The sequence below is a fragment of the Chiloscyllium plagiosum genome, chromosome 14 (genome assembly GCF_004010195.1).
Source record: "Chiloscyllium plagiosum isolate BGI_BamShark_2017 chromosome 14, ASM401019v2, whole genome shotgun sequence".
Taxonomy (NCBI): Eukaryota; Metazoa; Chordata; class Chondrichthyes; order Orectolobiformes; family Hemiscylliidae; genus Chiloscyllium; species Chiloscyllium plagiosum.
In genome coordinates this window covers 49,965,591-49,979,821 of record NC_057723.1, presented here as the reverse complement: position 1 = coordinate 49,979,821, position 14,231 = coordinate 49,965,591, and the positions used below count along the sequence as shown (strand labels likewise).

Here is a 14,231-nt window from a genome sequence, read left to right as displayed (position 1 = left end):
TTGTATGTTCATATGCATATAAGCGACCATATTAAATATACTTTTGAATGTGTCTTTAAACCATGATAGAATGCTAAATTGTGCAAGAGTAAACAACTACTATGTTTATGATTAAGTTTGATAGGTCAGTAGATAGAATTGAACTAGTACAAAAAATCAATTCCTACATTATTTTATTGCTATTTATATTTAGTAGCAAATCATTGAAATATTGAAAAATAAAATACAATTGTTAAAAGAGTGTGGTTACATTCTGCGATTTTTATTAATGTAAACAAGTGCATTAAAGGGGCTTTCAGAAGGTTTAAACATATTTACAAGACATTAAAATATAATGTTTAATACAGTTTGTGATTTGAATTACTTCTCTAGGAAACTATAAGATATGATTTAAAAAATACATAATATGCCATTTGCTTAGAAGCTAGAGACTTATTTAATCACACTTAAAGCTGACGTGGAAAGGTATAAGGTTCCAAAGTTTTAATCTTAAGATCATAAATAAAATACATTAGATTACCAAAAATGGACTATATTTTAACTGCTTGGAAAAATCTAATTATAAAACAGTAATTAAACAAGTAAGGCGTTCCAAAAATTAAAAAATTGAAAGAAAAATCATGCTTCTTAATCTGAACTCCCCATACCTTCCCACTCACATTTTAAATGAATTGCACACATACTGAAACAATAATAAACCATAATTTCTTCTTTTTTTTGTCAGTATATGATCTTAGATTAATTCATCAGCTATAGCTATAACATTCTGATGATCCCACCAATTAATGGAATTATCACTCATGCACCCAGGTATAAATTGTTCTTGATATGCACCTAATCAATGACTTACAGTACAGCTTTGTCAACCTAGATATGTTAATTCACTATAATGATAGTAAGGTCTATAATATTACATGTAAACATTTCTGGTTAGGAAATTTCAGGACTGAAAAGGCAAGGCTACAGTTACAGTGCATAGTTGAAACAATGGAAGCACACAATAAATTACAACAGAAAACGCTTCAATACATGTAAACTATTACATTTTAAAATGCAGCACATAAAACATGTAAAACACCCGAGTGTTTAACCCCAATTCCCATTATGCTAACACGGTATCCCAAACTACAGACATTAAAATTGGTGAACACAGCTGCAACTCCACTATTATTGAATGTATACTTATGGGAACACAACAACCAAAGAGCAGTAGTTCTACTAAACTGCCCAAACTTGTGACATTTGACATCTACCCAAAGAATCACAGACAGAAGCAGCTTGGTTCATGTAAACTTCATTTTTGTTTCACTGTAAAAGGACAATGTCCCGTTCTACTGGACAGAGGTAAACAAATGAAAAGTGCCTTGATTGAGGTATTGTGGCATCCTCTGTAGGCAGTAGATATAAGGCCGTTACCTAGTCAGGCTTTTCTGTGCCTCTTTCAGCAAGCTGTCAAAATCCATAGTGTCATATTTGCTTTTAATTGGAGCAGGCTCCAGGTCTTCTGCGCTGGAATCTAAAATTAAACAAGTTATTTTTAGTTCTCTTACTTCTGCTTCATAAACTAAGGCAGATTTAATTGAAGTCCAAAAGAATTTAAAGATGACAATTTTTGCTTATGTTTCTAGTTCCAGCACTTTACCTACTGACCAAAGTGTAATCTTTGAGACAGAAAATATCAGAATGTTAATACAAGGTTAATCTGCTACATACAAATTTCCATTGCATATTCCAATGTCTTTCAGCAGCCTACTGATTAAGATCATTCTTTCAACTATCCTGGAGTTTGTTAATGTTACTCATTAAGACTCAATAAATGCAGATTAAACTCATCTATGTACGCATTTACCGATCTTTTCGTAAAGAGTACACATAATATTTACTGAACCATGAGCAAAATCCATTGGTAAGGAATTTGTATTCTGGTGAACACTTTTTATAATTAAAGGGATTACTTTATACACTTTCATGAAAATGCAAATATTAAAATGCCATAACATCAAAATGGCAGAGGTTTGGAAGCAGAACTCTTTCACTTAGAAACAATGCAGACAAATAAAGAGAATAGAGATAGATCAAATATCACTGAAAATGTAGGTCAGAACTATTTCCATCAGATCTGAACTATCTTCTGGAGAATAGCACCTGAACAATTAAACCAAAATTATGGAAAACATTGGGAAAATCTTGAATTTTGGTAATGGAGGAGAGGGACAAAGTACAAATGCTAATTTTACTTTTCATATATTATAGTTTGAAATGAACGGTTCTAAATTAAATATCCTTCAGCCAGAATATATTTGGCATTTTGTTTTCTAATCAACACCTCAAAACATAGAGCAATGTTCCTCATTGATTATATTCAGAAAAGTACAAGGACTGCTTTGTCCCCTTACCCAGGTCAGTGTAACTGGCTTTCCGGAATCGTCTGAGTCCTCCATAGCACAATTGCAAGGCAGGTTCATTCTGCTTCTGCAAATTGTGTCCATTCTTGAGAGCAAAAGCAGCATCCTCATTGTAGCGATAAGCGATGTATCCATACATGTCGCTACATTTGAAAATATATGATTGTATTAAAACAGAAAATAATGTTGCAATTTAAAACATGCACCATCTTCTATTAGCATAAAAAAGACATGCATAGAAATATGCAGAACTGATTAATAAATTCTTACCCTCTGTCTTGACCAAGTAGTTTGCATTCTTCAATCTCTCCAAAGACTTCAAAGCGACGCTTTAGTTCTGCTTGAGTTATATTGCATGCTAGCTTTCCAACGTAGATAATACGACATTCATCCTGAACAAGCAAAAACAATTTGGTGCTGTTTGTAAAATCTCGTTCAGTTCAGCACTTCCCTGACATGTGTTAATTCATTAAAATTTTTTGTTTTTTTTTGGTCAGCAAATAACAGATTGTTTTCCTGTTAGTGTACGTGATCGACATGTTCATGCTGTCTTTAGCATCTAAAATTATGATTGACCTGCATAAGATTATAGGCTAGACACATTTTTAAAAATAAGGGCTGCATAGGGACTGGGAACTAGAATAGGTTTCATTTCAGAAACTTAATTGGAAATTAGTTCATGATGATGGTTTTCAAAATCCTCTTTCTGTTGCATGCAATTACCTGGAACATTTTGCTTTGTTTAAAGGATTTATATGAAAGCAGATTGGTGTTGACCTATATGAAATGAATTTGGATAGTCATAACAAAAGATAATAAACAGTAGTCAGCAATTCCAGGTAATTTCCAGGTTGACTCACAAAACATTGATAATTTCTTTACTTTTGCAAATGATTAAAAACACTGATACCAAGTGAAAAAATATTATTTTAATTAAATTTCAAAGTTAATATAATGAACTGCTTATATAAAAGAGTAGTGACTGGAACAATTTTTTCTTACCATTACTGTTTTATAAAATATTGGTTAATACAGAGGAGTAATCTAATGAAAAGTTTCAGATTAGATCCTGAACCAGAGCACCAAAGACTGAGCTGCTTACAATCATCACTGAACCTTCAATGATTACATCACAGGCTTTATGTCACATATTGATACCTGTTATTTGGGTGATTGTCAGGCTAGAAATTACTGTTTGTATTAGCACATGAATGTTTCTAATATGGCATTCCTCTGTCTATTTTAGCCAAGTTATTTTAAAAGTGGCATATTTAAATTATAATTGTGAGTCAAGAAGTATCAAACAAGGTGTTTGGGGAGCAAGCGCAGTGAAGGAAACCAAATGAAATTGTATGGAAAAATGTGTGCAACCTTGGAGGAGAGAGGTGCTGGAATTGTGAGACTGCTTGAAAGGGGTCAAGATTGAATTAATGGAGGAAGGGAGAAGGGTCATGAGTGAGTTGGAACAATGGAGGAGAGAGCAACTGTGTGAAAACAAGTGGTAAACTCAGTTGGGTATGTCTTTGGAACTGGCTGATAAAGGGAAAAAATGCCTTTGCAAACTCTGATAGGGGTAAATTAGGCTGCCAATCCAACCTTAGTCAGCAGGTCATTTTTGTTTTTCCTGTCTGAAAAGCTGGTAACTGGACTAGAGATGGACAGAGATCCTTTAATTGGTCATTAATTTATTATGGACCTTCCTGTCCAGTATTTAATTGATGAAGTGGGAGATGGGAAGGGGTTGGTTACTGCCCCAGTGCCAAACTGCCCAGTTCTTTGCCCTTGCTACCATTGAGCCGGCCACTTCCATAGAAGGAAAGATCCCGCCAAAAGTCCTATTCACCCATCACCATATGCTTGCCAGCCATCACTGAAACCCAAGTTGGCTGCTCCTTGATTTGAAAACTCATCAAATCCCTTCATGGTCCTGCTCCACATTTCTGTACCATCGTCAAACCTACAATCCTTACACATCTCTGCAGTCCTTCAATTCTAGTCACTTAGGGGAGGCAATCACCTAGTGATACAATGGCCGCACTGTTAATCCAGAAACCCAGGGACCAGGGTTTGAATCATACCACGGCAGTGGAATTTAAATTCAATAAGAATCTGGAATTTAAGAGTCTATTATCCTTTGTCAATTGTCAGAAAAATCCATCTGGTTCACTAATGTCAATTAGGTAAGGGAACTGCCACCCTTACCTGATCTGGACTACATGTGAATCCAGATCCCTTGCAATATGATGATTCTTATGTACTCCCTGGGCAATTAGGGATGGGCAATAAATGCTGGTCTCGCCAGGGACACCTTCATCCCATGAATAAATTTTAAAAAACTTGTGTATCCCAAACTTTAATCATGCATGATTAGCAGTTGTGATTTCACTGCTGAAAACGGAATGTCTGAAATGGCCTCCCTCTCTCTTCAGACCTTCCTTAAAATTTACCTCTTTAAGTCAAATGATCTGTCCTAACAGTTCCTTATGTAATCTGAGGCCAAACTTTATTTGAAAGCATTTTTGTGAAGCATTTGAAACATTTTAATAAATTGTATATAATATATAAATGCAAATTTTTGCTGCGAAGGCTTGTTTAGTCTGTTGAAATTATAAAATGTTGTCTACTTCATTTAAGTTATATTATTTTTAAAATAAGTACTGTAATTACAGCTACGTTTTAAGTAACAATCTTATTCCTGGCTGGCAAAACCCTGAATTCTCCTGAAACACAAGATTATCTACAGCCACCAACATCTGCATTTCTTCTTTCAGTCTTTTGAACATTTATTACTTGTACAAATAAAGGAACTGTGTATAGGTTTTTCCTTAATTTGCAAATCTGTTATGTCCCAGCTCATCATCCATGCCATTTTTGAAGGATCACCTTTGCCAGAATGTACTATTTAAAGCTATTAATCTAGTTGGCATAAATGAATCATTGCAGATTTACCCAAAAATTATGTGTAGCTGATTTCTGAGAGAGTTATGTCCATTATATGGAACTCTGCAGCACAGAGTACTGGTGAGAGCTTTAAAAAAAATGATTAAATATTTTTAAAATGCTCGCATAAAACACCTGCACTTCAGAGAAACATAATTAAAATAAATTTTGGAAAATCCAGAATTAGTAATGCTAACACCGTCCTTAACTGACACGAATGGATTTGTTAAGTGCTCATAAATTAATAATGAATGTGCATTGAACGAGATCAGTGTCACAGCCAATTACTATCTAAATGCAGCCTGTGTCTCTTGTTGGTGCTGAGATTAAAGCTGGGCACCATTGACGCAAAGGATTTAAACGTTAGAGACCCAAACACAAATCCTACTTGGGCAAAGGAGAGGAATGTGACCCTTCTTATTGTCAGTAGATATAGTAATCTAGGTTTAATCAGTATCACTAAAACTAATGTATTACAATGGGTTGAGGTATTGGGAAAATCGGAATCTATAAATATTCATATTTTGTTTTATCATAAAATTGTTGTGTAAAGCAAAATCAAATTCCTACTACAATAATAAAATTTTGCTAAAATGAGTCAAGTAAATGTCAATTTTGACTTTCCTTTTTTCTGATTCTGATGAAGGGTACCATCAATTCCTTTCAGTAGCCCTTCCAGTAGATAGTCTTGCATTTGGAAAATGTAACAGTTCGGAAAATTAAGGGTCATATTGGTTTCAGACATGGGCTGGATTTTCGTTTTATTGGTAATATTGAGGCAGGACAGGACTTCCACCCAGTCCTGCTGGTGCTACTGTACCATTTTTCTGAGTAGGCCTGGGTAATTAAGCAGAGCCATGGCATCACTGCCACCAAGAAGGAGTTGGTTGCATTTGAAGAAGAGGAGCCAAGTTGAATGGGCATGAGCTCCAAAGATTCAAAGGCAATTTTCTTTAGGACCTTGGATAGTATTGGTGTAGGGGAGAGGAGGCCAGGTCAGATATTCTGGCAGAATTATTGAGGGCAACTAGCGGCCTGTGAAGAACAAGTTGGTGGCCTTTCTGATTAGGTCTGGGTGAAGGAAAATGGAGCCGGGGAGTTTTGCCAACTTTTTTTTAACCTTTTGTGTTGCTCTCCCATCTGTAGGTTTAGTGAAGCAATAATTAATAAATATAACTGTTTTAGTCCTTTGTATAAATGATTTGGATGTGACTGTAGGAGGTATGGTTAGTAAGTTTGTAGATGACACCAAAACTAGAGGTGCAGTGGACAGCCAAGAAAGTTACCTCAGAGTAAAACAGGATCTTGATCAAATGGGCCAATGGGTTGAGGAGTGGCAGATAAAGTTTCATTTAGATAAATGTGAGGTGCTGTGTTTTGGAAAGGCAAATCAGGGGAGAACTTATACACTTAATGGTAAGGTCCTGGCGCATGTCGCAGAACAAAGTGACCTTGGAATGCAGGTTCATAAATCCTAGAAAGAGGAATCACAGGTAGATAGGATAGTGAAGAAGACATTTGGTATGCTTGCCTTTCTTGGTCAGTGACTGAGTATAGGAATTGGGAAGTCATTTTGCGGCTGTACAGAACATTGGTTAGGCCCCTACTCAAATACTGCATGTAATTCTGGTCTTCTTGCAATGGGAAGGATGTTGTGAAACTTGAAAAGGTTTAGAAATGATTTACAAGCATGTTGCCAGGGTTTGAGGGTTTGAGCTATAGGGAAAGGCTGAGCAGGCTGGGGCTATTTTCCCTGAAGTGTCGGAGGCTAAGGGGTGACCTTATGGAGGTTTATAAAGTCATGCGGGGCATGAATAGGGTAAATAGATGAGGTCATTTTTCCAGGGTGGGCACATCCAAAGCTAGAGGGCATTGGTTTAAGGTGAGAGGAGAAAGATATAAAAGGAACCTAAAGGGCAGCTTTTACATGCAGCGGGTAGTGCATGTTTGGAACAAGCTGCCAGAGGGAGTAGTGGAGTTGGTACAATTACAACATTTAAAAAGCATCTAGATGGGTATGTGAATAGGAAGGGTTTAGAGGGATATGGGCAAAATGCTTGCAAATGGTATGAGATTTATTTTCGATATATGCTCAGCTTGGGCAAGTTGGATTGAAATGTCTGTTTCCATGCTGTCTCTCTCTATGATCGTATGCCTCTAAGTAATGATAGCTTTAAAGCACCCACTAGCCCACGTCTAAAGTAAATGGGCTGAATTTTCTCATTTTTAGGTTAAGTGCTATTTTCAGGCAGGTATCCCATCATGACTCAGCCACGTTCTACACACTATATCTCACACCTTCCCTTATTAATTTATGCAACTGGCCTCTTTGACATCCTTCTCATGCAATCATGATGCAGGAGAGAGAAAATTTGCCACTGCTACAGGAACATTCTGACATACTCAGAAAGTGAAGCTGGCAGCCCACTTTCCAGACAGATACCCAGAGGTTCTGGTGGATGGTGGTGTTCAAGAGGAGGGCCATCCTCTACAAAGAGGAAGCCAAGGCACCAGATATCAAGGGCCTGAAAACAGATAGCGGCCTTCTCCAATACCATCTTCAGGGAAGAAGGAAGCAGCAGTAACCACTCTGACGTTTAAGTCAGGAACAGTTGTTGTCTAGTTTCTTGGCAGAGAAGGGGAGAATTGCAAGTTGCATAAAGCTGAGCTGATTTTGAATATTAATTAGATGCAAATGCATTGAAATAAGGTAGTTGCTACTTATTAGTGAGACTCAGAACTTGCCATTGAAACCTTAAGTGAGGGGAAAATTGGAGCTATTTTTCTCAACAGCAAGATTCTTCAACCTTGTTTCAAACTCACCACATGTTCCCACAATTCTTGCTGTTGCCCACTGAGCTCAAGAGTTGAGAAAGTTCCCATCCATGTGTAAAAACAGTCAACGTTCAACTCCATGTGCTCTATCTTCAATACTTACTATGGCTTTGTTCTTTTTGTTCATTTGGTTTGCTTTTTCAAAGTTCTCTTCCTTCCAAATTTGTTTCTTGTATGAATATTTGTCCTGACTGCCATTTCTGTGGAAATTTAAGTAAAGCCATAACTTCTAATCAACAATAACTTTAAAATAGTATTTTTTAAAAAAAAAAACTTGTACATGAATCGAAATATATTGATAAATTTTAGGAGCAGTACATAGCTCCTTTTGGAATTGTTAAAAATGGTACAAATGCTGAATGGCCATTTTGTACAGCTGTAGTTTCTAAATCTGTTTAATAAACATAGTTCATCAAGCACAGTTCTATGTTGTAAACTATTCAAATAGGATGACAAACATAGACACTTAACTGGATTAGCACAAATGATAATAGTACTGGATGTTGTACTCAAAAAATTCGGCAAGAAAATTGTGCGAATTTAGCTTACAGCTAAAGACACAAAGGCAATTGGGTTTGATGCATGACTTGGAGCCAGTGACAGACACAACATTAACCAATTCCTACATTTTGCTTCTGCTCACTTACAACCAGCGATGTGGGAGGATGATGAGGGTTTTTGCTTCCTTTTCTTCTCGTGTGTTAGTGCAAAGTGTGTGTGTGTTCCAATATCAAGTGAGGGTACAATTAGCTTTCATTATAATGTTTGTTATGGTTGAGTAACCTGACAACAGCCACCATCTTAGCTCACACAAAAGATTGTGCAAATGATTTGGTCAGATCTTCTAAGGTCATCAGGGCCCTTGGGACACTACATCATGAGCAGTCATAGCCTTCGAAAGGGAGAAAGAAGGAAAAATAGAATGTTGTGAAGTCTTGAAAAAGTTATTTAGTATATCTTATAACATGAAAGCTTATCCACACATTCAGGTGTTAATTTTTTTACACATAGAAAGGATAAAAGTAATGTGGCTCACAACAGTTATTTCAAAAGACATTGAAAAATGTGACTAATTCAACTGATGCCTGTAGGTTTTTTTGTCTTAAATACTTAGAGTTGTTTTATTTTCAGCTGATCCTGTTTACATGTTTACAACCACAAATTATTACAACACAAGGTTAATTTCATCAATGGCATTACTACCTCAGAGGCATCAGTAAGGATACCCACTCATCTCTCTTCCAGCAAAAGAAAACATACGTAAATACTCAAACAGGACAGCTGAGGCAGTGTCTAAATATTCCACGATGCCATCAACTTTGAGATTTGATTTGGTTATAAACATCACATTTCACCATCCTATACCTGCAGGGTTACATATAATTTTAGCTGCATGAATTTCACCTGAAAAACATGCTCCAACTTCTCTCACCGTGACTAGTTCTTCTGGTCTATGCTGCCTTCCCTCTCCATTTATCTGTTGCACCTATTACACTCCTTTGGCAGTCACTAAAGCACTTTTTTTGGCTTCCCATGTCTTCCCTTATTCCACAAATTTCTCTCTTCTGCATTTCCATCTTACCAGTCTCTCATTTATGGTTCCCTATTTCTCTAACCCATGCTCCTCTAACATGTCTCTTACTCACTTGTCGCAGATCTTCTTCTCTAACTTCCACCTCTCCCATTCTCTCCTCCATCTCTTCCCCTCCTATCCGTCTCCTCCGTGCATACCTTGATTCAATTCTGTGCATGCCCACTAATTCTAACATGAATTTTGCATCAGGTCTTACTAACCTGTGTGCAGCACCACAGAAGTTTGACAAATGGCAAAATGAAAAAAAAAGAGAAATATGAACTACTTTTCTTTTGTGTATGGTAATGACTGATCTGAACTCTTTAATGCAATAAAACTTCACTTAGTTAAAAATCACACAACACCAGGTTATAGTCCAACAGGTTTAATTGGAAGCACACTAGCTTTCGGAGCGACGCTGCTTCATCAGGTGATCACCTGATGAAGGAGCATTGCTCCGAAAGCTAGTGCTTCCAATTAAACCTGTTGGACTATAACCTGGTGTTGTGTGATTTTTAACTTTGTACACCCCAGTCCAACACCGGCATCTCCAAATCAAAACTTCAATTATGATTTGATGCATCAAAGTCAGGCTTCAATCTAAGCAAGGTGAATGTAAGAATGGCAGTCAGCTGCAACTGAATAAAAAGTTTATGAGTTTATATGACAAGCATCTACTGTGTTAATAGCAATAAAACTAATGAGCCAAATAAAACATTAAATTACATGTAAGTAATTACCATTATGATTGTATTCAAAAGTCAATACATCAAATGCAGTTTAGAGAGATCAACTACCAAATGGCAAAGAGTATCAGACACAGCAGAATGAGCAAGGCCATGTGTGCAGATTACCAGCAAGTGAATAAACACTAACAGGATGGACCAGGATGGACTATCCAGCAGCATAAAACATCAGAGCCTTAGAGAAACCGAGGACAGAACATATATTATGAGGAGAGACTGAGAACACAGATCATGAGAGTGGAAAGAACTTGAGATCCGAAAAAGGCAATAGCACCAAGTAACTTCCTTATTGGGATATCTGGTCGGCATGGACGGGTTGGACAAAAGGGTCTGTTTCCATTCTGTACATCTCTATGACTCTATGACAACACCCTTTTGTTAACATTATTCCATGATTTCCCAATCAACAGGCCTAGTTCAAAGCTTCCAGAGGTGGGGTGGAGAATGCATGGGGCTGAAATCAGCTTTCTGTTTCACTTTCCATTTAACTTTGCACAAAAAATATTCAAAGTGGGAGTGAAGAAACCTGACGGTGGGGCTTACATCTGAAGTATCGGGGATTAGACAGTCTTAGAAAATGATGGATGAAATGGGTATGAATAAAAAAACTGCCATAGAAGCCAAAGAAAAATAAGTAAGTTGCCATACATGGTTGTGTTGGACATGATTCTTCTAGTTTATTTGATGATCCAGAAACATATTTTCCATAAAAAGAATACACTGTACTTTGCTGATGTCAGCTCTATAACACTATTCAGTCATTATATCAAATTCAAATCAGGCTCCAATTCTTCTGCTGAAGATTTTTAAACAAATAATTAATATTAAATGGAGCTCAAGTTCCCACTTTTTAGTGGTATAGTGGTAATGTCCTTACTTCTAAGCCCAACAATCCAAGTTCAAGCCTCACCAGGTCCAGTAGTGTATGCCAACATGCCCAAACAGGTTGGTGCTTAGAAGATGGACAACTTTTTAAATGTTTCTTTTTAAGTTTTGCACACCTGCTTTCAGAATAAAAGTTTGGAACAGTATTGTTAGAAGTTCAGCTCGAAAGGCTACAACAGAGCATTAGCATGAAGAAAATATATTAGAACTGTTTTAATAAATTAAATCAGAGAGAAACATTTTTCATGAGTTGGTGACTTAATAGCAGGGCATAAATGTAATATCAGCAACAGCAAGGAGGCATAATGTTACTGTGAGAAAAAGAGAGTGGCTAAGCATGGGAAGCCCTGTCTAAAATAGTGATGGAAACAGGATCAATAATAGCTTATGGAAGAGTAGTGACTTGCAATACAAAACTAAACAGGGTATAAAAAGTATAGATGCAGGGTAGGAATATAGCCGGAATATAGGAATATGGCAGGGGAGAGCGGAGGCAAATATTGTGGGCTTAATACGCTCTCTCTCTCTATGCTGTAAAATTCCACAATACAGTAGCCAATGTATATTTGCTCATATCTCTCAAGCAAATACTGGAATGTTCTTTCCAAATGACAGATCAGTAATAAATGGCAAACACAAAACTCTGAATGTCAATCACATTTGATGTAGATTGTGACTTTACAATATGGATATAGATTAGCAACCATTTGGAATTTTCAAATGTCTCACAGAATGGGTTGTGGATTTCCTAGGGACTGCTGCTGGCAGCTGGGAGAATTCTGCATTCCTGTAGATTTCCTGCTGCAATCAAGGTTACCACTCTTTGTGATTTCACTATCTGCCACCATGAAGCAGCTTTGGCTTTGCAACATTGGCCTCTTGTAATCAGCGTGCCAGTCCAAGCTAAGGTGTGCCTGGATACAGGTTTAGCTAGCTGCTAGATGTTTGGGGAATAGCAAAGGGCACAGCAGAGAGACGTATGTAGATTTGGGTGTACAGTGACAGCAATTATGGGATTAGGTTCAGATCAATCCAAAAGACTAATCATGCACTTGGTATTAAGGGACAGAGGGACACTGAGAACTAGAGAAGATAGGGAATCTGGGTAAAGGAAATCTGGAGATGAGGATTAATTGAAATCAAGGACTCAAGTAAATGATCTTCCTTCCAGACCCGTTCCCATTCCCACCCACTTACCATCTCCCTCCAACAACCACCACAACCCCACAGAATGATGAATGGGTCAATTTTCAGGTTTGCACTAGTGGGTTAGTTTAGATACAGATGTCAACAGTATTATTTAATTTTCTTTTACGTGCAGGTGGAATGGAATAGCACTTTTCAGAGTAGGAGATCAGCTCATAAGGATTGGGGTAGAAGAGCCAATAATGCTGTGATGTTGTGTACTTGATGAACTGAATGACCTGTTCTTGGTTCAGATTTCATAGTCTTACTTTTTTCCAAGTGCAGACTTTGCATATCCTACCTGGCAGATTCCCTTTTCACTGCAAACCTGGATTGTGTGCGTGAAGATCCAAAAGATGCTTTGCGCTGTTGGTTAGAGTAGGTCTTTGTTCGTTCCCTGTCTAATTGACGTTCTTGAGGATGCAAAGGGTCCTTTGGCAGTGACTTGGATTGTTTATGCAAGGCAATGGTTGGTGACAAAGCCCAAGAACTGGTGTCAGGCTTCTTCACCCAAGTTTGTAGCTTTATATCTGAATAACAGCAGTGTTTCTTAAGATCACAATCAGTGTCTTCAAGCATATGCTGCTTCTCCTCATCAGTGATGGCTTCTTTTGGATAACCAAAGTGCTTGAATAATTTGGCTCTTATCTCTTGGTCTTTCATTGATTTCTTATTGCTGCTTTGAACTGGAAGCTCTTTGCTCATCTCTACTTTCTCACAATTAAGTCCATGATTTGGAATGGGAGACATCTTCTGTCTCTTTTCATTGTAAAGTGAATAACTGTCATGTTTTTCCTTTAAATTCTGTTGACCATTGGAGTTTGGAAGTTCATAAAGTCTCAAAATATTTCTTTCAGTTTCAGTCTCTGACCTATACAATTGGCAGTAATCATGATCACCAAAGCATCTAGTGTATGACCTTTTAACTTTTTTGCCTTCCATTTGAATGGGGGTAACTGTGGCTTTGCTAAGGTAAGCATAGAGCTCAGTTTGCTCAGGGTGTTTATTAACAAGACGTTTTGACAAAGAACTCCAATGATTTTTTGATGGTAACTGGTTAATTCTGTTGTCAACAGGTGATTCAGTCTTTATTGATGTCTTGAAAGGATCATCTCGAGTTGTTTTGTGTGGTGGAGTAGTTGGAGGTGTAAGTCCTGGAGAACAAAAAAATCTAACATTGGTACTCAATAATACAAAATAATTGTCACTATTTTGTGTGACATAAAGGAAAGTGTTTCAATTCATCAATATAGCATTGAGATGCTTGAAATTTTATTTTTAAATATATAACCACCACACTGTATAATGTTCCAAAGTAAAATATGGGGATCAGACAAAAATAAAGTTTTTGTTTTCCACATTACTACATCAAGTTAGAAATAAATTCATTGCTATGCACTTTCATAGTATTCCCCAGTGCACCTCTGGAATTCTGCTTCTCAGATTTGAAAGCACATCAGAAATGCATCTAAATTATCTCATTCATATTGACTCAATGTCAAAAAAACACATAAAAGCCCGGAGCCAGAGTGAACTGGCATCTTCGCTCATAACATTTAATATTCTGCTTGTGTCTATCGATAAAATAGATGCAGTCTATGTGCTAACATTCTGCTGACAGCACAAATGCATTACAGATCTCAGAAAGCTATGAAAGGAGTA

At 37.1% G+C, this 14,231-nt stretch overlaps 1 protein-coding gene across 2 annotated transcripts in view; it reads right to left on the bottom strand.

The window, feature by feature from the left end:
• Window positions 1-241: 241 nt before the first annotated feature.
• Window positions 242-14,231, bottom strand: part of ppargc1b (peroxisome proliferator-activated receptor gamma, coactivator 1 beta) — a 146,173-nt gene continuing 132,183 nt past the window's right edge. For both annotated transcript variants that reach the window (XM_043703778.1, XM_043703779.1), the window contains exons 8-12: window positions 12,871-13,723; window positions 8,284-8,380; window positions 2,676-2,797; window positions 2,397-2,548; window positions 242-1,516 (exon numbers count right to left, since the gene is read on the bottom strand). In XM_043703778.1, coding sequence (XP_043559713.1) covers window positions 1,413-1,516; window positions 2,397-2,548; window positions 2,676-2,797; window positions 8,284-8,380; window positions 12,871-13,723 — 1,328 coding nt within the window. In that variant the 3' untranslated portion in view covers window positions 242-1,412. The remainder of the gene's footprint in view (window positions 1,517-2,396; window positions 2,549-2,675; window positions 2,798-8,283; window positions 8,381-12,870; window positions 13,724-14,231) is intronic.